At 29.0% G+C, this 27,943-nt stretch overlaps 1 protein-coding gene across 4 annotated transcripts; it reads left to right on the forward strand.

The window, feature by feature from the left end:
* On the forward strand, positions 1–27,847 carry LOC123259707 (homeobox protein OTX2-A-like). 4 transcript variants are annotated; one of them, XM_044720364.1, is made up of 8 exons: positions 4,183–4,492; positions 4,574–4,993; positions 18,657–18,987; positions 19,107–19,258; positions 25,232–25,416; positions 26,012–26,132; positions 26,844–27,047; positions 27,677–27,847. In XM_044720364.1, exons 3-8 carry the CDS (start codon positions 18,732–18,734, stop codon positions 27,776–27,778), a joined length of 1,020 nt encoding a protein of 339 aa, XP_044576299.1. In that variant the 5' UTR covers positions 4,183–4,492; positions 4,574–4,993; positions 18,657–18,731; the 3' UTR covers positions 27,779–27,847. The 4 variants fall into 4 exon arrangements, with proteins under 4 accessions (XP_044576300.1, XP_044576301.1, XP_044576299.1 ...); XM_044720365.1 differs by lacking the exons at positions 4,183–4,492; positions 4,574–4,993 and adding an exon at positions 1–229; XM_044720366.1 differs by having other exon boundaries at positions 4,175–4,993; positions 18,657–18,972.
* The last annotated feature ends 96 nt before the right edge of the window (positions 27,848–27,943 follow it).

Here is a 27,943-nt window from a genome sequence, read left to right on the forward strand (position 1 = left end):
AGTACATGTGTATGGCGAACGTATACTTCAAGTACCTCCTGCTTTTCATTTTCATCGTCTTCTACATTTTGATATATTTTTCATCGTTCTTCGTTCACATCACAAGTTTACCAACTATGGACTTATATATTGATATCATCAAGTACAGTAACTCGCAGCTCGTGTCTGCTCGCAGCTCATTGGCAAGAATAGATTTGAAAGTGATGCAAGCCGCTTATCAAACTTTTATGTAAGTCGTCTGAAAGTCAATGAAATATTTATATTAGGTTGTATTATTTTTTATTTGATTATTACTATTATTGTTATAATTATTAGAGCAAAAATTTTTTTTGACTCAACTTAATTTTACTTGATCATTTAAAAAATTTTCATTCATTCAAAACATTTAAATTGTCTAAAATAATTTTTTTAATTTGAAATTTTTCCTCTCTTGTATCAAGATATGAACTTCTGTAATTTTTATATAATTTAATTGTCAACATCAGGCCTGACAAAGTCATATTTGTCCATAAATAAATTCTTCAGCCAAAGTTAGTTTCAAAAATCTCCAACAGGTGGCGCATAATCAATGAATCTTCTCGCAACAAGAGAATTAATTTTGAGGTATTTAACTCTAAAATAAAAATATTTTTTTTACACTCTTAAGGTTGCACGGACAGTACCCCGTAAGTCATAATAGAATTTAAATTTATTATTTATTAAAATTAAAAATTTGAATATGAAAATTCATTATTATAATTTTACCGTTACCTAACATTATTATTAATTAGATTAATTAAATAATTTAATTAACAAAAACAATAAATAGTCAATGTTTGACTTAAGTATTTTTTCACAAAACTTGAACTTGGCAACATCGCGCTTAACAGCTGTTTATATTTATCTCGCTGTGTAGTGTTGAGTTGACAAACATAACCCATAAAAATACACAGGAATTATTAAAATTAAAAATTGGCGTGTTCTATTATGTGCAACGTTGCCAAACTGCGCTGAATCACGTGGTTTATTAAGTTTTAAGTACGTCAGACCGATATTTTCGTGAATTTTTTACCTTTTGCATTAAAATATCTTTAAAAGCCTTCGTCAGAAAATTTTCATTTTATTTTTAACGTATTCTACAAAAGTTGATTGATTGAAATAGAAGTTTTTTGTTTTTTAATCATCCTATGAGGCAGTCATATAAATCGATATATGTGCGATTCGCCAATAGTCTCTATAGGCTACATGATAAATTTCTATTTCTTAATAATTTATTAAACGATAACCCTACGTCAGATTTATTACAAAAAATTAATTTAGACTTATGAGATAGCAATTTATAGGGGTGAATGTGGAACGCTTCACGTAATAATTACCGTAACTCCTATTCTTTCCCGCTTCACAGCATTATTTATATTTGTAAAAATGTGGAACGCTTTACGATTTTGCGTGTCATCCTAACATATCAAAAAATTAGCTTCCGATCTTCAAAAGTGCATTAGTGTCCGAACAACCTTAAGGACCTTATCTGACATTGATCTTTGGCTTAATCAACTACTAAACCAATTTTTACTATAAATTATAGTAAATTATTTTTTTATCGGTGAGAGAGACAATAAATTACCTAAAATGGATGAATGGCTTATTAATAATAAGTAAATGTCAAAAATTACTTTGATTAATATCAATTAGTGTATGTTGAATATGTAGAAGTTAGATAGATAAGTGACACACATCCATTTAAGAGTGAGAAGCGAAAATATATGTATAATTCATAATGCTATCGGTATTGGTATCAGTATCGGTATCGGTATTAAAGGTATACATTAAATGTATATTATGGATTGAAGTGGGAGTAAATTGGCCGAGAATTTATGAATGGGCATACCACGGGGTTAAAGTGGCGTCACTTTGGTGCAGGTTTATGAAAGCAAGCCGGTTTTAGCTACGCTAATAGTATAGTAATACGGGCTGATCTTTTCGAAATCCTGTAAGAGCATTAACCGCTCGCACGTGAGCAAGTTAAATTGCTATGTTGTGGCTATATACACAAAACACTGAGTGTGTACACCGCTTTGCCACCAAAGAGTGTAGTGGCTATTCACTACACCTACTGGAAGTTCGGTAGAAATGCATTTTATGGGCCATGTGTGTATCCCGCGTCCACGGATGTGAGAGATCGCTGATATTTAAATCTACGATTAATTTCATTATTTTATTATGTCCGAGCTTCGCCGTCTATTACATGCTGTATTTATTCCCGCCCTTGGGCTTTACTTTACCTTTCGCGTTGTTGTATTCTGCTGTGTTTATTTCGCGACTGTCTTTGGTGTCAATTTTCGGACTTTATTTACATTTTACCATAATAATCTTCATTAATTATTATTTACTTTAATTTTCGATGGTAATTATAAATTACTATCGTAAATACAACTTTCTTATTGGTTTAATCATTTTGTTTTTTATTGTGGATGTAGAGGGGGTAAAAATATTTTTTTTTTAATCTTTGGAAGTCATTTTTTTACAAAATAGAAAGAAAATTTAAACTTACACTTACAGGAATAGAAAATACAAGGCAAAAAAATTTATCATATAAAAATTATCGAGTGGTTAGTTTATCGATCGATAGATAGCGAAAATAATCCGAAGTTTTCAGTAGCAAAGCAATAGATCGAGTAATTAAGTATCATTTAAAAATTGATCTATTTGTACATTTGAATTTATTTCAATTTTAATTGAATTCATTAGTATTTAAGTCGAAAAATCATGTAATTATAATTTTTCATTTTTAGTAACGTATTTTGAGTAACAGAATAATTATTGGATGTCTATTTTAAATTGTTCTCGAATGAAGAGATTAACATTTGACTGTAATCTTCGAACGAAAAAATTTATAGAAGTTAAAAATTTATATATTGTTGCTCGGAAGAAATTCTTATAATATTTACACTAAAAAAAAAATTAACTTGATTGAAGAGAAAAATTCTTGAACCAAGAATATAATTTTGAAAAGGGTAATTGTATTGAATCAAGACGAAAAATTCTTGAATTAAGGAAAATTTCCTTAAATTAAAAAAAAAGTCCTTAAATCAATAATTTTTCTATTCAAATCAAGAATATTAAGTTCTTCAAAATTATATACTTGATTCAAGAACATTTTTTTTCTGTGTATAGATTAGTGAGTATTTCTTCACTGATAAAAAAATTAACTTGAGTCAAAATCTTGAACCAAGAATATCATATTAAAGAAAATGATTTTCTTGAGTCAAGAGAACAAAGTCTTGAGTTATGAAATTATTCTTGGTCTAAGATAATTTTCTTGTTTCAAGAATTTATTGTCTTGGCTCAAGAAAATCATTTTCTTTAATTTGATATTCTTGGTTCAAGATTTTGGCTCTTAAGTCAAGTTAATTTTTTTATCAGTGTTCTCAATATGCAGAGTTCCTTATTTTCAATAAATTACGGATTTTGTACACTGTACCATTAAAAAAAAAAAATTTAAGCAATTTAAGCAAAAAAATTCTTGAATTGATAAATTTTTCTCGATGCAAGTAAATTTTACATGATTCGAAAATTCTCTGTCTTGATTCATATCAATAAAACTTTTGAAAATAATTTTTGGTCCAAAAATCTTTCTCTTAAATCAAGTTAAATTTTTTTGTTCATTACTTACAACTAGACTAAAATTCCGAACAATAAAAGAAGAGTTAATGAGTTTCCATTTCGAAAACCGGATCTGAGTGCGAGTACGGGCTTGCACTAGTACAACAAAATTCATCATCTGCATTTGTCATCTCATCTTTGTGCCTTGCTGTTGTACCTCTGTGCAGAGTACACATATTCATTGCATATAGATAATTCAAGGCAGCGTTGCTACATACACTGACACACTCATACATATACATGTCACCAAAGAAAGAAAACGACAAACACGATAGTTGATGGTATGCATATGTGTGCAATAAACTACTCTTCTCTTCCCATTCTCTATTCGTTCGCTATTTTATTGCGTCTCTAAACTGCGCATGCGCGAAAGCTCGCACAGCCATTGGGTCCCCACTCCTTTTCCATCGATCAATGGAAACGCCCGAGCTTCAGAGGCCCCGCCCACATCTAAACTCGCGGGTGTGTTGGTATTGCCGGGTGCCGCCGTTTGTTGCAGGAACGGCCGCCACGCAACCGTGAAGCTACCGCTGGTTGCCCGTGACGTACAGCGGCTGACCGTATTCCCCGCGTTACACACTTCCAACGGCGTCCCGAATGTGCGTCGAGCGCGAGTGAGTGAGGACGCCGAATCCCGACCGCGGAACGCGAACCGGGATAAAGAACGAGTGGTAAGGGTGATAGAAGTTCGACAAAGAGGCACCGTGAAAACCGATAGAGAGGGTGGAGTGATACTCGCGGGTAAAGAAGAGAAGAGAGGAAAGAGAGAGTAATAATCAAAGTTGTTGCGAAAAGTTCGGCTCGACTCTCCTACGCCTTCTTTATATAATAGACCAGAGCTACGATCCGGGTATATTCTTCTATGTTTATCTTCGTCTTCTTCTTATTCATCCTCATCTTCGTTTTATTCTTATTCTTATTATTCTTGTAGCACTCACACTTACAATTACACTTACGCCTGTTCATCATCGTCATTCAACTTGTACGCATTTCTTGTCGGGATGAATTGTTAATTTATTACCAAATTCAGTTTGTGGATGCGGATTTATTCGTTTGTTAATGAATGTTACAGTGACAATAATTAGTAGCACTGCAGTTTACAGGTTTTAGTGATTAATTAACTCAGTGATTTTATTTGATGCATTGGTATTAATTAAACCTTTGATAAAGTTCGGGGATGCTTTTGCTACTGACATTTTGTGGATTTACGGTGGAGTGATTTGTATTTTATTTTATTTATTTATTTATGGTAAACTTTCGAGGTGAATGTTCGCGATAGTTGCTCGCGTAGAGGCTGAATTTGGATTATTTTCCCAAGAAAGAAATCATTGTGTATCAAGAAAAATTTTTGGTGAGATTTTTTTTGTTTGACGTTATTTGGTGATGATTTTTTACATTTTTAGATATTTTTAATTTCGTGGATCACTTTTTAAAAAATATTCTCTTGATTCTTTTTGAAAAATTTATTGAGAATTTTTTTTTAGATTGTTAATAAAATTATTTTAATTTTAAATATTTATTTCGGAGAAAATTACGGAAATTTACTATGACAAAAAAAATGAAACTTTTTTTAGTATACAAATTTTTATTCTACAATTTTTTGGTATTTTTATGAACATTTTTTTATCAAAATTCTGATTAAAACTTTTTTTTTTCACATTCGAAAATTTTAAATTGTGGATTTTTTCAAACTAACTATGGAAATGTGAAGAATTTTCTATAAAAATTAAACATTTTCACTCATAAAAAAATTAATTTAACTCAAAAGTAAAAATTTTGAATGAAAAATAAATTTTTAAAATGTTTGATTATTTTGAATCAAGCGAAAAAATTTTAGAACTACAAAATTTTTTTAATTTATGTAAATTTTACAGGATCAAAGAATTTTTCAGCTTGATTCAAAATGATGAATCTCTTCAAAGCTTTATTTTGGTTCAAAATGATCACTTTTGGAACAAATTAATTTTTTTATTAGTTTAACAATTTAATTGCGGGAAAATTTTATTATAAAAATACGCACAATTTATGAAACTAATCAGCTATTTTTGAATTTTATATATATGACAAAAAAATTAATTGCATAACTATATTTAAAACATTTTTTTTAAACTCTTACATGCACAGAAAAAAAAATGTTCTTGAATCAAGTATATAATTTTTTTCAGAACTTAATCTTCTTGATTTAAGTAAAAAAATTCTTGAACTAATAAATTTTTCTAGATTTAAGGAAATTTTACTTGATTCCATAATTTTTTGTCTTGATTCAAGACAATTACCCTCTTCAAAATTATTTTCTTGGTTCAAGAATTTTTCTCTCGAATCAAGTTAATTTTTTTTAGTGTGTGCAATTGTTTTCGTCGCAAGTTATTTGTTAAAAAAAATGATCAAATATCTCTTAATTCCATTATAATTAACAATTATAATACAAGCTTTTCAAAAACATATAAAGCACGTTACATTACATTATCCATCAATACCTCCCAACAATGAAAATAAAATACATGTATAATACTGTAAACGAACCTCCACAAAATATAATTAATATTATCGAATAAAAAATAAACAGACATGAATTAATAAATTATTGAAATAATTGACGGATGTACAATCAAATATTCGCGGTGTAAATCACATAAAGCGGTTATCCAACAGTGAATATATCTCTCCTGGGAACGGAGACAAAGAGCTTTCAGTTTGTGGTTTATGACCAATGGCGTTGGTACCAACCGCTATATCAATCGTATTCAATATTCAAGCTGTCATTAAACTTTATCGACATTATTTATTCGCATTTATTTTCACCTTTTATTAAATTATCACATTTACAATACCATCAATCATCATGATAAATTTTAAAAAAAAAGATTAAAAAAAAAATCTGTGACGACGATCAAAGTGCGAAAGGTTTACATTGCTGAAAGCAAAACAGCAGTCCGAGGAGTCAAAGTACAAAGTGAGGTTGATGGCGATCAGCAGTTTGAAAACACACGGCCTCCAGCGAGTTGCTGGTGTATGTTTTAAGTTGATGAGTCGGAGTAACTGTTACGAGTGTGTTGTCTAGACTCTCGTCGGATGAAGTTTTAAGTCTATACTACTCCTATCCTATCTATACATTTACATTTACATATATGTGTTATATACCGGGAATGTGGATGTTTGGCTGAGTGTGACGAGACTCGGGCAGCAGGATTTTCATGGAAATAATCTGCTTACGATAATCTCCTTGGTATGGTAGTATGCTCTATCTAGCTTCGCTGCTTGCTCTCTGACGGCACACGCGAGATCCTCCTATGTCCTATGTCCTATTTTATATGTTCTATTTCTTTCCTTCGTGTTGATAAGGTCTAGACCTAGCTTGACTTTCATTACTCTGCCCTTTTATTCTTCATTCACTTAGGACGTCACTCCAAACATCATAATAAAAATGTATGGATACGTTTTCACTTTAATTATTTTAGATACAACTATTCATTTTTTGGATAAACAAATTGTATTTTCAGATGGCAAAATTGTCTATTTAGTCATTAACAAATCTGAAAAATAAATCGATAAAGAAATTAACGAGTCAATAAAAAAAGTTTTAACCGAAAAATTCAAATTTAAAAATTTTTGCTTAATGATTGAGCGATTAGGTATTTCTTTTACACGAAAATAAGTAAACTGTAATATTCACTCGGATTCCGGTTAATTTTTATAGTTTCAAACAGTAAAGCGGACATCGGGGTGCCAAAAATATAAATATTACAGAACTTAATGTAGAAAGTATAAAAGCCAAATTTTATAATTTAATATCCAAAATAAGTGATTAGTAGCTGTCACTATAGTAAATAACGACTCTTTCATCTTAAAAAATTACAGTTTCAAACAGTAAAAATTGCCATTTCAATATATAGTTCATATTATGAGGAGAAGGCGAACTCAGATGAAAGAGAAGGGGGTCTCACTCTGGGAGAATTTAACATTTGAAACAGTAAAAATTATACTTTTAAAATATACATTTTATCAGTCCGAACAAGTCAATAATTACAGTTTGATTTTTAGCGTTGCGTTTAAAATTTACCATTTTACTTGGTAAATATTGACGTTGCTTGTATTAGAAATTTACTAACTTTATTTTATACTTTTTACATATTATGAGATCATTTTTTAGGTATGAAATGATAAATATCAAAGTCTGAATTCTTAATTATTATACTTTAACATTTTAGACATTTACATAGCGAGTATTACTGTTTGAAATAGTATTTTCTTCCATGTAAAGAGTAAATTGTAACGTTTAAATGGTAAATATTATAAAGTGAATAGTAAAATCACGATTTTACTGTTTGAAATGGTAATTTTTGGCAGTTGATCATTACTTATTATAAATCGACTGTTATTTATGACTGTTTACTTTTTTCCGTGTAAAGTTTATCAAAGTATAAATAGAATAATTTTTGAAAAATCTGAGCGCAAAGATAATTAAAATTTTTCCTACTTAAAAAACAATTAAATGTATATTATAATGTTAATTTTTTAATGAAAGAAAATATTCGAAAGGAAAAATTGATTTTTTAAATAATTTTTTCTAAATTTTTTATTTTTACATGAATAATATTAAAAAATAGTTCAACATAATTTCACATAATTTCACATAATTTCACATAATTTCAGTCGATTCTTTCAAGAGAAATCATGAACGAAAGAAAACCGAAAAGTGTTTCCTGCACATAACTTCACATAATTTCACATAATTTCAATCAATTCGTTCAAGTGTTTTTTCCACATAACTTCACATAACTTTACATAATTTTGCATAAGTTCACATAACATTTCTTTTCGGATCGTTTTTGATGAGATAGTATAATTTTTAGACTTTTGAGCTCAAAGAAGCATAGAAAAGCTATCTCTCCAAGCTCGGAGAGCTCAAAATAATACATAAATCGATCAAAAAAAAATTAGGAAAACAGTTGACCCTGAAGGCCATCCCTGCAACTTCCCGCTAATTTCATACTTAGGCGCTTAAAATTGCACCAATGACGTTTTTGAGCTCTTCGAGCTCAAAAATACAATTTATGGGTTATTTTGAGCTCTCCGAGCTCAAAGAGATTGCTTTCCTATCCTTTAAAGCTCTTCGAGCTCAAAAGTCTGATAGAGATTTGATAAGACACTATTTTTTGAATTTTTAAACCGCAATAACTTTTGAATGAATAAACCGATTTTCACGCGGTTGGCAGCATTCGACACAGTTTTTTAAGCCTCACAAAGAATCTCAAATTTTGAATTGATCGCGCTAGGAGATTTGGAGTTATTCCAAAAAAACACTTTTTTTGGTTTTCTTTCGTTCACGATATCTCTCGAATGAATCAACCGATTTTGACCGGACTGGTGGAGATCGACGTGGTTTTTTGAGGTTAAGAGCTGATTAATTTTTGGAATTGAAATATTAAGCCGTTTAAAAGTAATTCCAAAAAAACCACATTTAAAAAAATTTTTTTTTTCAGTTTTTTGAAGATTTCTCAAAATCTATTGATCTGAATCGGTCCAAATAATATTCACACACACACACACACACACATACATACAGACCCGTGACAACTTCACCGTGACAACCTCGCGGGGATAGTCAGGGAAGCTTCCTGTGACCTTCAAACGTCGAGATCTGATGAAAACTCGATTTTTGCAAAACGGGGTGAAAACAATAACTTCCCGATTTTTGAAAATCTTCGATTTTCGTAGCGGGAAGTTAGAAATATTAACTCGTCAAATTTTCAAGCCAAAAAAAAGGTGATAGTTAAACTAATTTTTTTGTTTTTTTTTTTTAATCAAAAAATTGTTCTATCATTAAGAAATTTTCATTAGTTTTATTAAATTTTACTTAGTTGAATTTTTGTCCAAAAAAATTAAAATTTTAATTATCTTCGACCAAAAATTATTAAATAAATAAACAAAAAAAGTAAAAATGTGTGAGAGAAAAATCTTATGACGATAATACGTAATACTTTCGGAATTAAGGTCGCGGTTATTGTCATTTTCTAACGACGAGAGACGAGCTTCCATTTGCTCTCAAGAAAGATCTTATCACGTGTGAATGCGCCTTCAAGAGAAAAAAGAGTGCAGAAAAGAAACTCTTGCTGCTCGAGCATCTAGCTGAGAAGAAGATACTTTTTGTGTACATACATATATAGTACACTACATGATGTACATCATATAATGACAGCGACACGACACAAAATCATACACACACACAAGCTAAAACTAGCGGAAGATTATGAAGGGAGTCAACCAGAAACTGACATGCCCACCCAAACTTGAATATTTTTTTTCTCTGCACTCCTTAAAAGAAAAATATATAAAATATAATATATAAGTTCAAGCCCAGACTCATCGGAGTTGTCATCATCTTAAACTACGAACAAAACCTCGAGGGATTCTCGTCCCTGGCAAGGGGGTGGCCGGAAAAAAAATCTTTTAAAAGGTCGGAAAAAAAAATTTGGTGAAAGGTCACGAAATCGCGGGGAAGAAAAGTAATAATAATGTAACAAATAACAAATAAAAAATAAAAACTAGTCGGAGTTATAACTACATACTATGCTCGATGGATGAATCTGTTGGGCTTTAGCTCTTCGAAATTTCCACGGGAATTAAGTTTTACGCTCAATGAGCCCGCAACAACGAGACGCAGGTTAAGTTGCATTGAATGAACCCAGGAGAGACTAGTAAAGTCTTTGCTGTCTTGTACCTTAAGCTCTGCTTTTGCTTTTATATAAATCTTTTTTGCCAGAATTTTATTCGATTCGATCATGAGGGTATCGGCTCGTAAATGTAACAAATAATTCTGATGGTTTAAATTTGGAAGAATTTTTAGTATAAATTTATTACTTTAATTTTGTATAAGACTAGTAATTTCTGGGATTAATCAGTAATTTCAATTTTCACAAATTCAACAGTGAAAAAAATTTTTTATGCAGCTATATTAAACCATATTTAGCTTGAAATGTCCATAAATAATTTTTTGATCAAAAGTAGTGTTGAAATTATCCAACAGAGGGTGTATGATCGCTAAATGGTCTCAATATAAGAGAGTTAATTTTAAAGCCTTAAGTATTGAAGTAAACATTTTTTTTATTCTCCTTAGGAGCTTATTTATTAATAATTTTTAATTTCATCACCTACTAAGTCAATTTGTATTTACTAACATCTTAAACTTTCCAAAATGGCTTTTTTGGTTTTTGCACGAAGATCATTTTGAAGAATTTCAATTTTTAATAAAAAAAAAAAAATTTGAATTTTTCGAAATTTAAATGAAGAAAAATTTATTGCTTAAAATTTTTTCTCTTAAATCAAGTTAATTTTTATCAGTGTAAGATTTAAGTTAATTTAAAAAATAAACGGATTTTAATAATGAAAAACTTGAGCTGATCGAGGCATCAAACGATGAGAAAAAACTTTAGAAGATAATTAAATAATTAATTTAGGTATTAAGAAATTAATAACTAGAAACTATACAGCACTAGTAGCTATATAATAAAAAGTAAAAGTTTATAACTTATAACTTATAAATTACATTATTATATTATATTATATTATAAGGATAAGAGGATTGTCGTTAACTTTTCAGCGACATGAATAAAAGTGTCTGTGTCTCGATTGCGGAGTAAGTGACCAAACGGCCGGAGATTGAGGAGAGAGACAAAGAGAAAAGAAGAAGAGGAAAGAGAGAAAAATGGTGAATAGATCGAGCTTTATAATAGAACAGTCTAACAGTCTATCGAATATGTACCATATAAACGAAAAGCTAGGACACTAATGTCGCGCCGCATTGTTTCCACGAGTGTTTGCACACAAGAGTATTGTTCGACAAGAGCCTGAGGTACTTGTAGGGTTGTACGATGGCCCTATTGGATCTTGCGGTCTCTCAAGGCGAGGGTGGACAAGAACTACCTAAACCTTCAATAACTTTTTTTTATTTTTCATTTAATCATCCCAGTTCAAATTATTTGAAATGACTTTTTTGGTTCGATATTTTTTTTTTGAGTCAATATAAGTTCAATTTTTTTTCTATGGATGAAAATATTGACATTCTGGCCACATCATGCCATTTTTTTTTATTTTTTCTAGAAGTCAGTATGTCAATTAACTTTCTTATTAAACAAAAAGTGGTTTAGTAGTTGATTAAACTAAATATAAATATCAGATAAGCTTCTTAGAAAAATTACAAAAATGATTTTTATTTTTTAACTAAATACTTTAAGATTTAACTCTCTTATAAGGAGAAAATTGAGCCACTATGCGCCCTCTGTTGAATATGTTAAGCACTAATTTTGATAAAAAAATTATGTACATGTTCTTATCAGACCTGATACGGGCATCCCCCATGAAAAAAAAATATATTTCGAAATATATAAAAAAATATACTTTAAATATATTAAAAATCTATAAAAAATATATAAATATATTAAAAATATGTACAGAAAATATATTTTTAATAACTAACTTTTGGCCGATTTTCATATATATTTTAAACATATTTGAGATATATTTAAGATATATCTTAAAATACATAAAAAATACATAGTTAAAAATATAAAAAAAATATATTTTGAATATATCTAAAATATATTTGAAATATATAAAATATATATGAAAATCGGCCAAAAGTTAGTTATTAAAAATATATTTACTATACATAATTTATATATATTTATAGATTTTTAATATATTTAAAATATATTTTTTATGTATTTCGACATATATTTTTTTTTCATGGGGGATGTCAAGTCATATCAAGACATATTATGCAATTTAAAGCCAGATATGGTTAATTAATTAATAATTAATTTTCGTTTTGCCCCTTTAATTTTCGTGATAAAACCACATCAGAAATTTTTATTTCCGGGGTTAGAAAATTTTAATACAATAGAAAAGTTCTAAAAGTTCTTGATCTACAAAATTTTTTTCGGATTAAATTAATTCAATTTAATTCAAGAATTTTTTATTTTAATTCAAGACAATGAAGCTTTGGAAAATGATTTTTTTGTTTAAAAATTTTCCCCTTAAGTCAAGTTAATTTTTCTTTCGTATTTCTGTCATACAAACATATTTTATTAATAATAATAAGACTTAAGACAGTCTAATATGATAAAATAAGTATTTTCTATAAAGTAATTCACGAGCTAAATCCCTTCTATCCGGGATATCTTTCAAGTAGACTGTAACATTATCGATAAAGTCACCGACTCGACAAATCGAATTCGTCATGTTGGACTGTTCACCCATTACAACACACACGCACAAGATATCTCGAACTCCTCGAGACTGTACGTCAACCTGGACCCCGAGGGACATTTTCAGCCCTTCATTGAAGTGAATCCAGTCGCCAATATATACACTGCTGTAAGCCCCAGCAGCACATTAGTCTACCCAGCTTGTCTATCTCTCTGGTACCCGATATAACTAATAATAGGGATTTGACAGTCATTAGGACTGCCAGTGGTCGATATATTGGTAACACAAAGTGTTTGCAGAAAGGCGTCACTGCAATTGATTCCTTCCTTGTTATTTTCCTTCAACAATTCATTGCCCACTAAATCAGTCTTTGTGACTATCCATGCATGCATTACACACTTTCCACCCTTTAATTGTTCTTATACTCGATCCTAGATTGCCTTGATACACCTTCAAGCTCTAAAGGATTGTCCGAGTGCAAAATACTGAAGACTTTCCGCCATGAAATGAACGCTCATGTGTAATAACAATAATAATGATAACAATATATCATATGAAGCGGGAGTGAAGAAAAGTACTTGTAAGTTAAGCGAAGCGCGAGAAGCGCCTTCTTCACTTTTCAATATCTTACAAATGAACATACAAATCCGCAAGTGGATGAATGTGAGGGCGAAACAATGCTTTATTACTTCACTTTTATGTTTTTTGTGTGTAATGTGTTTTTATCAAAGAATTTATTGAAATATTTAAAGCTCTGATGGTATATTGATGTAGAAGACAAAAAAAAGTATGATACTAAAATTGAGACATCTTATAATTTTTAGAATTTTTTTTAATAAATAAATTATAGTAAGAAAAATATGAAAATTAATTTAGTAGATATTTCATCATTTTAAAAAATAAATTATGTCAGAAAAAACGAGAAAAAAAATTGACATTTAAAAAATTGAATAAATAAAAAGTGCAATTTTTCGGAAATAATTTTTCGGAGCTAATTTATTTATTAAAAACATTAAAAAATAGACAAGTGATTGCTAACTTTAATGTCATAAGAAAAATTTATTTTAAAAATTTCATTTAAAGAAGTTTTAAAAAATTATAAATGCAATTTTTTAAAAATAAATTTTTATACCTAGTTTATTTTTAAAGAAAAATAAAAATATTGTCAATTGACACTACGGCTGCCCAATTTTAAAACACACTAACTGCAAAATTTTTATACTTGATTTTTTTTAGTACTGCTGCATTTCTTATAATTTTTAGACCTTAATTTCAAGTATTTTTTCTTAAAAATATTTATACTCAAGTATTTTCTATTCATAAATCAAATTTTTTATTAATAAGAAAAATTTTTAAAAATCTTAAAATTGTCAGTTACTGTGTTTTGAAATTCGGCAGCCGACTAGTGTTTGCTAATTTGTGTCATAAAAATTTACTGAAGATGAAAACAAAATTATTTTGAAAATTTCACCCTTGCTTTGGAGTATTTAGTACATATTGATTCAAAAAATTCAATTGTGAATTATTAAAAAAGTCGATAATTATACTGAGTTTTAGTAGTTCGAAATTTTAATGGAAAAATAACAGATTAATAATTGCATTCGATTTTTCGATGGATAGTAATTTAACAAGTGATTTTTTCATTTAATTTTTCGATTTTAATTTAATTAATTATTTTACCATTAGTTTAAATTAAAGAAGCTTCAAGCTTTAGAACTAGAATATTTAGATTAAAATTTTTATTTTGATAAATAAAAAATCATATTATAAATACACTTAGAGACAATTTTATTTAATAGTAATAAAAAAGTTTATTTGGACTTGAAAAGAAAACTTAGTTAATATTAATAAAATTATATTTCATATGAATAAAATGTTATTAGTACTTAATAAAATTTTCTTAAATACTAATATATATGTTTATTAAAATAGCCACGAGCGTAGCTTTCATTTGCTGTCATTTATACAAATATTAAGTCATTAAAACAAATCTAATCTCAAAAAAAAAAAAAATTAATATTCATCAATTAATTATAATATATTCAAATATATTTTCACAGTAAAATCTTTTAATAAATATCTCAATAAATAAATAACATAACAATTTTTCAACGAGACATCCTAACCTAACTTACTTGTTTACTTCCCCTTCCCCTTTATTAGCCAAATAAACGTTTTACAGTCGACGCTCTCTGTATTGGACCTCTCTGTATTTGACCGCTCTCTGTATTTGATCACATTCTTCCTCTGTATTTGACGATTTTACACAGCTCTTATGGACAAGGACGAGTCAAATACAGAGAATGGTCCTGTACGGGTGATTCAAATACAGAGAGCGTTGACTGTATTAAATAGTAATAAAATTTTATTACTATTAAATAAAATTGTCTCTCAGTGTACCCAAAAAAATTGTCATTTATCCAACTATTTTCAAAATCAAAGGACAATTTTTCTCGACAATAAATAAGCAAAAAAAGGTTTTCGTGTAGATATAAATAACAGAGATAAAAAAATAAGATGATATAAAAAATATATATCCAACATGTATACGTCTGGAGAAGGAACATAGAAACGTCGTTGGCAGCTGCGTCGACCGCTTGCGGATAATCCGTAGATGCAACACGACTCTTGGTCGCTTTAGCTTTTCAACTCAACGTATATATTTCGTTCACATCTATATACCTCGACAAATATACCCGTATCCTTACATCCTACATACTTATATATTTTATATTTTATGTTTATATATAGATAATAATAATAAAACACAAGGCAGTTTGGGTTGAGCGAAAAGAGCGGGAGAACTCGAGCCCAAAAAGATATATATAACAAATATGAAACGGCGGATTCGGGCCTTGTCCAAAAAGACTGAAGACCAAGACCAAAATATGAGAAGTAAAAAGTTTCTCTGGTTTAAAGGCTTATCCTCTCGGGTTACATTAACCCGGTCCTTTCCCACCTTTGTTTCGTCGCTAATTTATAATTTATAATTTATAATTTATAATATCTGGTATAAAATACATAAGATCTTCCCTCGAGTAGATTTTTATATTTAATAATATACAGTATCAGTTAATAGCTATAAACTAATATATATACTGAAAATAACTGGGGCACTTGGCAGCTGGCTCATTCCTCATTCCTCAGGCCTCATTGTTCTACGCACATGTTTTGGATTACCGACTTAACATTTTTAAAATATTTAATATCCAATATTTAATCGCGGGTTAATTAACGTCTGGCGTGTCAACACTCATAAATACTTGTACGTACACGACACCCGATTTTTATAAATTATCAATTGTAATTATAAATTGAAATTGTTATTTATTCGCTTTGTAGTCTTGACATTTTGACTTGTGATTATATCCACTGCATCATCACTCTACACTTGTCGGATAAATCCTTCATCGAATATCAACACATATATGTATTTTAATAATCATTTTAATCGCTTGTTTGATACAATTAAAAAAAATAATAATCCACGGAGAAAATTAAATGTTAATAATTATTATCGTTTTTTTATGATAGTTACGATCTTGGAATGTTATTAAGTTCAATTATGTTATGGTTAGTGTCATAATTATAGCTGACAATATTTAAAGCATTAATTTTTTTCCGTGTAAAGTAACATACTTTTTTTTTTTTAAGGAAATCCAAGTACCCTGCTAGTGTAAAGAATGTCTAAAAAAAATAATGCGTAGAAATACTTTTGTTATCCATCTTAAAATTAATTTTTAAATTAATTAATAACATTTTTGCGGAAATTTCCGAAAAATTTACGCATTAAATAATTATTAACATTAAATAATTATTTAATTGTCTAAAAAAAATATAGCACTCTGAATTACCAGTAAACACTTGACAACACCGCAACAGTTCCCTAACCTTGAAGTTTATTTATTTGTAAACATGTCCCAGATAAACCGGCATAATTTACAAGCGCATTTTGGAAAATTTTCTACACGTTTTATTAAAACTATCAAGGCAATTGTCAATAGACTTGATGAGCGCGAAAAAAAAAAAAAAATAATTGTGTTCTCATTTTTCATTATTTGTTTGAAAATTTGTATTGTTAATTAATAATTAATATTTAAATTGCATACAAATGTATATTTTTTTATAAAGAAATTTATAATTTTATTTATATAATCCTGTTAATTAAATTATATTCTTTACTCATCGATAAAATTATTTCTAACTTTGAATTGTAAGTATCTTTGTATTTTTAACTTACTTTAAAAAAAAAAAAAATATGTTTACTGTCTAACTAAAATGACTAAGATTTTCTAGCATTTAAAAAACCGCGGTTACTTATGCGCCGGGTAACTACGCAAGCGGTGTTGCCAAGTCAAATACAAGAATTTAAAGAACGGAAGTTCCTTGTGATTTCTCATAAAAAATATATAATATCTCCGTAAAACGTTCGGAAACCTACTTTTTTTTATTGTTTTAATCGGAAGCTTATTAAATTTTCTATCAAATTCAATGAAAAAAAAATTTTTTTTAAATCGTTAATTGCATTAAATTCTTAACTAAATACACATCTAGTGGATCCTCCATTTAACTACATGTAAAAATTACTATTTTCAAACCTAATTATTTCATTAAATTATTTCATTAAATATCCCGGAAACCTACTGTTTTTAAATTTTTTTATTGATTGTTAGGCTATGTAGATTAAATTTACAAATTTTCAGAAAGTTTTAAAAACTTGACTACTTCGCGTGGATCTCCTTAAGAGGAAAAAAAGTTGAACAAATTAAAAAAAATGTGATATTATGATTTAATCTATATTATTAAGAGAGTAAAAAAAATTTTGTGTCCAGGATAGTCATATGATAAAATCGGTTTTTTTAAGTTAAATTTGTTTCATTGCAAAAGTCTTGACTTAAATTTGTGCCTTTTCAAGGTTTCATATTCTCACCGATAGTTAATTTATTGTGATAAGTATTTAGGCTGCATTCGAAAATTCTCTATCTCTAGATACATAAAGAAATGACTTTGTATCTTGAGAACTATTGACATTTTTAAAGACATATATATATATATATATATATATATATATATATATATATATATATATATATATATATATATATATATATATATATATATATATGGAAAATATGTCAAAATGTATATGGGTACTCAAATGAAAGCTCTTAATGATTGTAATATTGGGATGAGCTTATATCTTTATAAATGTCAATAGTTAAGAAAGTACAGTGCAATTTAACAAAAATCATTTAATAAAGCAAAATTTTATTTATTTATAGTTTAAAAGTCACGGCAGTTACATAGTGACTGCCAGATTGCTAGTAATTTTTTAATAAATCAATATTTTAATTTTTTCCTTTATCAATTAAATAAGAATTAAAAAAATATTTAAAAAAAATTGCAATTAGAGTTTTTTAAATATTCTACATGTGGAATTTTTTTTTAATAAGAAAAAACTTAAAAATTATTCTACGTCTTTTAATTTCCGTATAATTATTTATTTTGTAATAAAAATTAAAATTTTTAGTAGAAAAAATTAGCTTAAGAATTTATAAATAAATTTTTAATTAATAAATTTATTAAAAAACCACTAAGCTGATTGAATGAATAAATCAGTTAATTACAAGAAATAAAAAAGCTAATTTTGTAATCTCAATTTTTAAAAATTAATAAAATCGTGAGCGTAATTTAAAAAATTCGAATAATTGACCTATCAATTTTTTTAAAAATTAATTATTTAGTAAAATTTTTTTAACAAGATTTTTCCATAATTTAAAAAATAAAATATAAAAATTTTTTTTCAGAGCGACGTCTCGGGACGCGATCGCGAAGTACGCCTCTCTAGGGAGGCGAGAGCTTCACGGGCTTGGTGGGCAGCGATGTGGCCCAACAGCCTCGGTGGAGCTTCCGGCTGTGGAGGGGGAGCTGGGGCCACGGACCTCGGTAGCCTCACGGGCTCAACCACCTCCGCGAGCGACTTATTTGGGCCCGCGGGGTTCGGTGCTTCTGCGGCTGGGCCCTACGGCGCACTCAAGTCTTCACCCTACGTAGGTGCGCTCGGAATGCCACCAATAGAAGCTCTCCACGGGACCATTGGTTACCCCGGTTGCAGTCCTGCCGGTGAGTCCTATTACTGTGAGTGACCTTTTTTAATATTATTATATATTTTATTTAAATAAAAAAATTTACTGAATATATAACGAATGATTTATGATTTATGATTTATGATTAATTAACCATGAATTTGACTGCAGGTAATCCGAGGAAACAAAGAAGAGAAAGGACGACATTCAGTCGAGCGCAATTGGACATTTTAGAGGGTCTTTTTTCTAAAACAAGATACCCGGATATTTTTATGCGTGAGGAAGTTGCGTTGAAGATTAATTTACCCGAGTCAAGGGTTCAGGTAATAATAATAAATCTCAATGTAATTACCATTATGTAATAGAATATCTAATATTTTATTTTAAATTTAATACTTTACGTTAGTAGGTAATAAATATTTATTACACTTCACATTTATTCATGAGTGTAAGAGTTATCTTTAGAAAAAAATTTTTTATTGAATCATTATAATCAACATATAGCAAAGATTAAGGATTTATTAGAAAAATGTATCGAAAAAAATTAATTTGATTTAAGAGAAAAATTCTTGAATCTATTAAAATTTATTATTTGAACTAAAAAAAATTTTGATTATTTTTTTTTCCAAGTTAATTCAACAAAATCAATTTTGTCATAACTTTTGTATACTACACGGAGAGAAATTTATAGGAACCTTTCCAAAAATTATGGGAATGGTTCCTATAACAAAATGATCATTATAGATATCAATCCTATGCTCATTATGGGAACCATACCCATAGTTTATTGGAAACGTTCCTATACAATAATGGAATAGCTTCAATATATTATGGGAATGGTTCCTATAATATTACAGGAATGGTCCCTATATTATTAAAGAAATGGTTCCTATAATATTATAGGAATGGTTCCTATACTATTAAAGGAATGGTTCCTATACTATTAAAGGAATGGTTCCTATACTATTAAAGGAATGGTTCCTATAATATTATGAGAATGACGCACATAATAATAGAAAAATGTTTATGTTCATAATAATGAAGCTATCACTTCAAAAATATAAAGTAATTATTATATATTTTTTTGCTAATAAATTTTTTTTTGTCAATAAAAATTGATCTTTCACTAGAATGAAAACATTTCTTTTTCATAATTTTTATTCACGTGTGTACTTAATCTTAAATTGTTTATTCCAACTCAGTTATTATTGTGTTAGATAATATTGAAAAATATTGTTGCAATTCTAAAGTTTCTCTAATAAAAGGGATATTTTCTTACTATACAATTAGAAGAGCAAAGTAGATAACCAAATTCATTGTTTATTTTTATAATTTAATTTTATTTTTAAAAGAAATTATTTATTTACAATACATACGTTGAATACTTATTAAATCAACCTTTTGGGTATGTAACTTTTATTGTTTATATGAACAATATTGCTTATTTTACATATTTCAAATGATGTTATTGGGAAGCAAGCAAAATTATCGAAATTACTAATAATTTCAAATGCTTCAAAGTGGTCATCGAAGTCACAAATAACTTGAGTTGTAATGATAAATATCTCAATATCATTAGACATCATCACTATAATATTATAGGAATGGTTCCTATAATATTATAGAAATGGTTCCTATAATATTATAGAAACTATTCCTATATATTATGGGAACCATTCCTGTGTATTATGGGAATCATGGCGATATTACAGTTATAATTATAGGTATCGTTCCTATAATTATAGGAACCATTCCCATAATTATAGTAACATTTCCCAAAAATTATGGGTACAGTTCCCATAATTTAAGTAATCGCTCCTAAAATGGTATAGGAAAACATTTAATTAAAATTATAGGAATGATTTCCATATTTTTCTCTCCGTGTATGATAAAAAAAAATTAAATTAATATTCGAATGAAAAATTTTGAACCAAGAAAATTACACTGATAAAAAATTAATTTGAGATTTCAGATAAAAATTTTTGATTCAAAAATATGATTTTAAGAGTTTGATCTTATATAAAGAGAAAAAATTTTTGAATCAAATAAAATTTACTTAAGCCAAGAAAAGTGACTTGGTTTAGATTTTTATTAATCTCAATTCAAATTTTGTTTATCAGTAAATTTTGAGTAAATTCCTTAAATATTGAGAAAATTATAAATTATAATTTGCGAAAATTTTTTCTTATGATTAAATTAATAATAATTATTAATTAAATGAAATTTGAAAAATTTTTCTACTAAATAATAATAATATATTTGTATACTCTAGTTATCATTACATATAGATAGAGTCAATTAAAATCAGTGAGATAGAAAATAAGTAGTTATTCATGATAGAATTGAGAGTGTAAAGTAGCGAGAGATTTCCATTGTCTCGGATTACGGTTGTAATGGGAGCCGAAGCGAATATCGAGGGAGGATATACAGTTCTATATATGTATACATATACATAAAACAGCGGCAGCACCAGCGCCAACAGAATTCTATTATACAATATAGATAAAGAAAGAGCGAATTGCGATGCCGATAGCGACGGATGTGGACGGGTATGTTGTTGTATGTTAGGGCTCTTGAGGGCGCCGGATGACCGTCGGCACGCGTTTCTATAATGCTGAACAGTACGTAACTAGAGACATCGATCGTTTGCTCAGTACGACCGCGACTTAATTCAATTAGACGCCCGTCGTGTCCTCGCACCGTACACGTGCTCATATCACGTGCGACACTAAATTCCAGCCTCAATAATTTATATTGAAAAAAAATAACTCTATTTTTTATACCAGTTTGTTTGGAAGTTGTTTTGAAAATTGGAAAAATATGTTGATGCTTCAAAGTTCAATCCCTCCAACTTCAATTCAATTATTCAATTATAGATAGTCTGTTTTTAGTTTTATGTTACATTTCTTATTTTTATCATTATCACCTACATTCTACATTCTAACAATGTTAACTCGCATGTTTAACAATTGGAACTCATACAAAATAAATCAATCAATCGATATATGTTAGAGTAACGCGAGCTAGTAAACACATTTTATTTTACAATAGCTTTTTTTGAATAAGTAATCAAAATTTTGTTAAAAAGTCAGGAAATTTTCAATTGTATAAATTTTTGGAACTAATCATTGAAATATAGAGTCTTTTTTAAAATTCTAACATTTAAATTGAAAAAAAAAAAAAATTGATTTGATCTAAGAGTGAAAATTTTGAATCAAAAAATCATTTTTAAAATTTTTATTCAAGCAGAAAAATTCTTAAACTAAAAAAAAATGTTCTGGGTTTGAATAAATTTCAATAAAAGTAACGAAAATAAGTAATAATACTTTAAATTAAGAACTCTTGAATCAAAAAGATAATTTTAAAACATTTGATGTTTTTTAATCAATTAGAAAATTAAACTAAAAAGAAAATTTTAGCCAAAAATATTTTTAATAAATTTCATGATAAAATTATTATTTATCATCTCAGTTTTCAATAAAAAATATATGTATATAAAATTTATACTTTTGACCTCAGGCTTAAAAAATGAAGTAATATTTTGGAGTAAAAATTTTTATTTTAAATATTTTAGACTAAAATTCAAACTCTAAAAAATAGATTTTTTAAAACCTTACGAATTTAAAAATTTCAGATAAAAAAAACAAGCAAATCAATCAATGACATTTTATTATTTCCCGGAAAAATAAAAAAAAAAAACAAATTTCACAATATTCAGAGATTGAGCCTGCATTTTCATTGAAAACATAAAAAAATAAGTAATGTAGACCGTAAAAAAATGTAAACAAGTATGTAAATGGGGAAAAGCAAAGTAAATATATTCTGACCTTTGTAAGAATTCAGTGACTTGTCGGTTTGTTAACGAGCGAGGACCGACGACCTAGAGGTAGCTGTGTGATGGTAATAGCGCCCAAAAGTATTCGAGTTAAAGAATAAAAAATAAAAAATAAAAATAAAGATGAGGTAGGGCATGATGATGAGTGACTCCCTAATGGGTATCCCGGTAGCCGACGTGTCGCCGCATATTCCGCCCTGATCATCGGATTTCCCCCCGATACCGGCAATTACCGTTGGACACCTGGGATGAAAATAAATTACAGTGACCTGGTCTTTATCTCCAGCACGTACGAGTGACGCGAGGTTATTTCAGCTTCGCTCTCAATACCGGTAGCCGCTAGCGAATGGATATGCGCATTTGCTTTGTTTAATTTATGTCGTGTTCTGTTATCCTGTCTGTCGTCTGTTGTTCTATTGTTGCTTTAGATTTTTTTCGAGGCTATTTTAATGATCGCTGGAGGTGGAGGTGGAGGAGAAGAAGTCGAAGAGTGTTACTTTAACTTAGACGATGTATGACAACTTCACGGGTTACTCGACACTCGTGAATTCTCTTCCCTGTGCTATGAAATCCCGAGCAGAGAAACCCAAGCTCGCCAGTAGTCTAACATTGATCGCACGGGGCTTCCCAGCGGCTCCCATTTACATTTTCGTTCTCAACTTTTAGTTATTATTTTTTTTATTTAACTATTTTTTTGAGCTTCTAATTATTTGAACGATTGTTACTTAAACGATAATAATAATTATCGGCTCACTTATTTTTTGTTAAATTAAGTAGAAAAATTTTCTATTCAATTGAAGAAAAAAAAATTTTTCACAAAAATTTTTTTGGTTCAAGATTTATTTTCTTAAATATAAAGCTTGTATTTAAAATAATCAATTATTGATGCAATTTTTAATGATAAATTCCACACGGAGAAAAGTAAACTGTAATATTCACTCGGATTCCGGTTAATTTTTATAGTTTCAAACAGTAAAGCGGACATCGGGGTGGCAAAAATATAAATATTACAGAACTTAGTGTAGAAAGTATAAAAGCCACAATTTATAATTTAATATCCAAAATAAGTGATTAGTAGCTGTCACTATAGTTAATAACGACTCTTTGATCTTAAAAAATTACAGTTTCAAACAGTAAAAATTGCCATTTCAGTATATAGTCCATATTATGAGGAGAAGGCGAACTCAGATGAAAGAGAAGGGAGTCTCACTCTGGGAGAATTTAACATTTGAAACAGTAAAAATTATACTTTTAAAATATACATCTTACTAGTCCAAGCAAGTCAATAATTACAGTTTGATTTTTAGCGTTGCGTCTAAAATTTACCATTTTACTTTGTAAATATTGACGTTGCTTGTATTAGAAATTTACTAGGGGAAGGACGGGCAAAACGGATATGTTAATTTGAAAATGAAATAACAAATATATATTACAATCATATCCATTCTTAACTTTGGCTAATAATTTTTTGGGTAATTGAAGTTTATAATTAAAGTAAAATAAAAATAATAACAAAGAAATTCTTCTTCGAAATTAAAAAAGTCAACATTATCCGTTTTGCCCTACCAGGGCGGGCAAAATGAATACTCAGGTCGCGTAAAACGAATACTGATTGGAAAATACATTTCAATCAAAACAATCGTCGCAAAAATATCAACCGCGTCCTGAATATGAAGAAAAAAAATCAAATCTGCATCGTCCTTAACAACATTAAACTAAGTACTGTATACTTACGATTTAAAATTTTTTTTTTTTCCTAAATTTCAATATTTATAAAAAAAATTCCCACAAGTATGCAAAACCAATGCTTTATCGATAACGGTAAGTGTAGTTACATAATAGATTGATAGATTGCTGTCTAAAATGTTTCTATCGACCGACCAGCGATTTAAAACGATTATTCATTTTACCCGCCCTCTCCGTCTTGCCCGTCCGTCCCCTAACTTTATTTTATATTTTTTACATATCATAAGATCCATTTTTTAGGTACGAAATGATAAATATCCAAGTCTGAATTATTAATTATTATACTTTAACATTTTAGGCATTTACATAGCGAATATTACTGTTTGAAATAGTATTTTCTTCCATGCAAAAAGTAAATTGTAACGTTTAAATTGTAAATATTATAAAGTGAATAGTAAAATGACGATTTTACTTTTTGAAATGGTATTTTTAGCAGTTGATCATTACTTATTATAAATCGACTATTATTTATTACAGTTTGCTTTTTTCCGTGCATCCTGACAGACCAAACTAGTGGTTGACTACTCGACTACTCTCTAAATAAAATAAAATTCACTGACGAAAAACAAATTGCTGAAAATTTACTGTCAGTGATGAAATTTTCCATCGAGTAATGTAATAACACGTCAACCCCAAGCCGGGATGATTGGAGCAATTATTTTAGTTTCCCAATTCCATTCCTCAATAATTGGAGATTGGACTGTTTAATTTCCAGGTATGGTTCAAAAATCGGCGAGCAAAATGCAGGCAGCAGCAGAAACAGCAGCAACAACAGCAAGAGAAAGCGCCGAGGTCGAAAAAACCCTCGGGAAATCCCGTAAGCAATCCGCCGGCTGGGAAAAGTCCTTCGATAGCCACCACCCCAACGCCTGCGGCTGCTGTTCCTGTTTCGACGCCATTGTAAGTTTTTTTAATTTTTGTAAAAAAAAAATATAAATGCATACAAAGAAAAATATTTATTAAAAATACATTGCAAAAAAAATAATTAACTTATAATTTAAGTGAAAAGTCAGACTTACTCATCAACTATCTTGATTTCTTCTTACTAGTCAAACATAAGTATTTAACGCGCATATCGGGTCTTTAATTTAAATGTTTCTATACTTAGGGAGTAGATAAAAAAAGAAGAAAAGTGAGTTTAAGAATATAATTTAGACAGTAAAATAGCAATGAAAATTCGTCCGGGATATTGGGTTGTATACACAAGCTTTGTCTGAGATAATCTCTACTTAGAATTGACTACCTGTTAGAGTCATGCAATTACTGCTGAGTAAATCTTATTTTAACTCGACGCTAATACGATCTGTTTGTCTAAACTGTATCAAGTTAACTGCTTAAATCAAAGTTGGATCATTTACAAGGCGAATAAAACAATTGTCTACACTCTGATGCTTATCTTCAATAATTTATTCCAACAATTATTATTATTAAATTTTATGACTGAATTTTATCAAAAATTACAATTTTAACATTCTAAATTCGATTATTTTTGCAGAAGCGGAGGAACAGGAGGCTCTGCTGCGAGTTCTCCAGCTCTTTTACGAGATTCACCGCAATATAAGCCGGCAGGTAGCACCACCGGCTTGCTGTTCGCTGCGAGCACAACTCCGCCGAGTGTAAGTTTGTCGATAAGATAACTCAATTTATTACCGACTGTTAAGGGTTCGTTTTTTATCAAATGGTTCCTGCAGACCCTACAACTAACAAAAATAATTTTACAGAAATAAGCAGACAGATTTCTATCTGTTCTATTTTTTAAAATTTAATTAACAAACTGAAAAAATAGATTAAAAGACGAATCAAATGAAAGTTAGAAAAACAAATTTATGATTAATAAATATTTATTCGAGATATAAGAACAAATTGATTTACTTTATAATCTTTTTTTATTTTTCATAAAAATTTTTTATTAAAAATTAAATAAAATGTAAAGAGTTACTTTCAATTTTTATCTAATTTTTTTTTTTTAATTAAAATAATATTAAAATTTTATAAATCTTGAGCGACATTAATTATTCGATAGTTTAGCGACCTCCCTTCTAAAAAATAATTAAAAAAAGGAATTATTATATTATTAACAATTATGACACCCTCATGACACATAAAACCCGTATCAAATACCAAATATCAAATCACGGTCATGAATAATCCCGGGTAGAGTCTATTGAAAGTTAAACAATACGGTAACACAATACGATGTACAATAAACGGACCAAAGATAACAATAACCCACCCCTACCATCTACTATCTACCCCCACATGTAAAATGTAAAAAATAATGAAAAAGACACGCGTATAACACGTGTTACATAAATTAACATCCACAGTTGGGCGGGACGGTGTACAGCAGCGGAGGAAGCAGCAGCAGTATCTGGAGTCCAGCGATCACGGAAAGCGGCGGATTCCCCGGGGACCATCAGAGACTTGCCTGGACCACAACTGCCTCCCAGCAACCTTGCTATCAAAATTATTCCTCCTATTACTCAAATATGGACTACCTTTCGCCTGCTCCTCATCAACTTAATGTCGTTGTAAGTTTTTTATTAAGGGGGAACACTACTGTGACGATTGAAAAAAATTTTTTTGACAGGAAAAATAAAGGAATTTGGGAATCGGATTTTTTTATTTTATTAAGGGTATATTAAAGATTATTACCCTAAATTTTTATTAAAAAACATTTAATTATTACAAAGTTATTAAGGAATTTTGAAAATTTTAATTTAAAAAAAAATGGCGACTGATTGAAAATTTTCTCAATATTCTTACTGTTTTTTTTTTTGTTTTAACCCGGCTAAAAAAATCTTTAAAATAAAAATTTTTTAAATTTCGTACCTGCAACAATAACTACATCCTTATTAATTAAAAAGCAATTTGAGTTTTTATTTTCAGATGGAGGGGGAAATTTTTTTTAGTGCTCTACGAGATCGTTAATAACTTCGTAATAATTAAATATTTTTTAATGAAAATTTAGAGTAATAATCTTGAATGTACCCTTAATAAAATAAAAAAAATCCGATCCCCAAATTCCCTTTTTTCCCTGTCAAAAAAATTCCCGAAAATCACCTATTTTTTTTCGATTATCACAGTGGTGTTCCCCGTTAAATTACAAAAAATTTTTTTTATTAAAAAAAAACAATTTTCTGACAATATTTTTTTTTAGGACACTGGTGCTGGAAATTTGGACAACACGTGGAGCAAAACAAGAGACGAGACCGCTTCCTCTTGGTTCTACAACAGCGCTGGTTGGGGCGAAAGGAAGTGAATTCCCTAAACTTGTTTATATTTAACAAAAAAAAAAAAAAAAAAAAAAAAAAAATTACGGCAATTGTCGTACATATCAATAAAATTGTTCATGAAAATTTTCCTCCTAAGACTAGTCAGCGACGTCGAAATAAATGCGACGTTCAAATGCCCGAGGTGTGCAATT

Source organism: Cotesia glomerata, linkage group LG2 (assembly GCF_020080835.1).
Source record: "Cotesia glomerata isolate CgM1 linkage group LG2, MPM_Cglom_v2.3, whole genome shotgun sequence".
NCBI lineage: Eukaryota > Metazoa > Arthropoda > Insecta > Hymenoptera > Braconidae > Cotesia > Cotesia glomerata.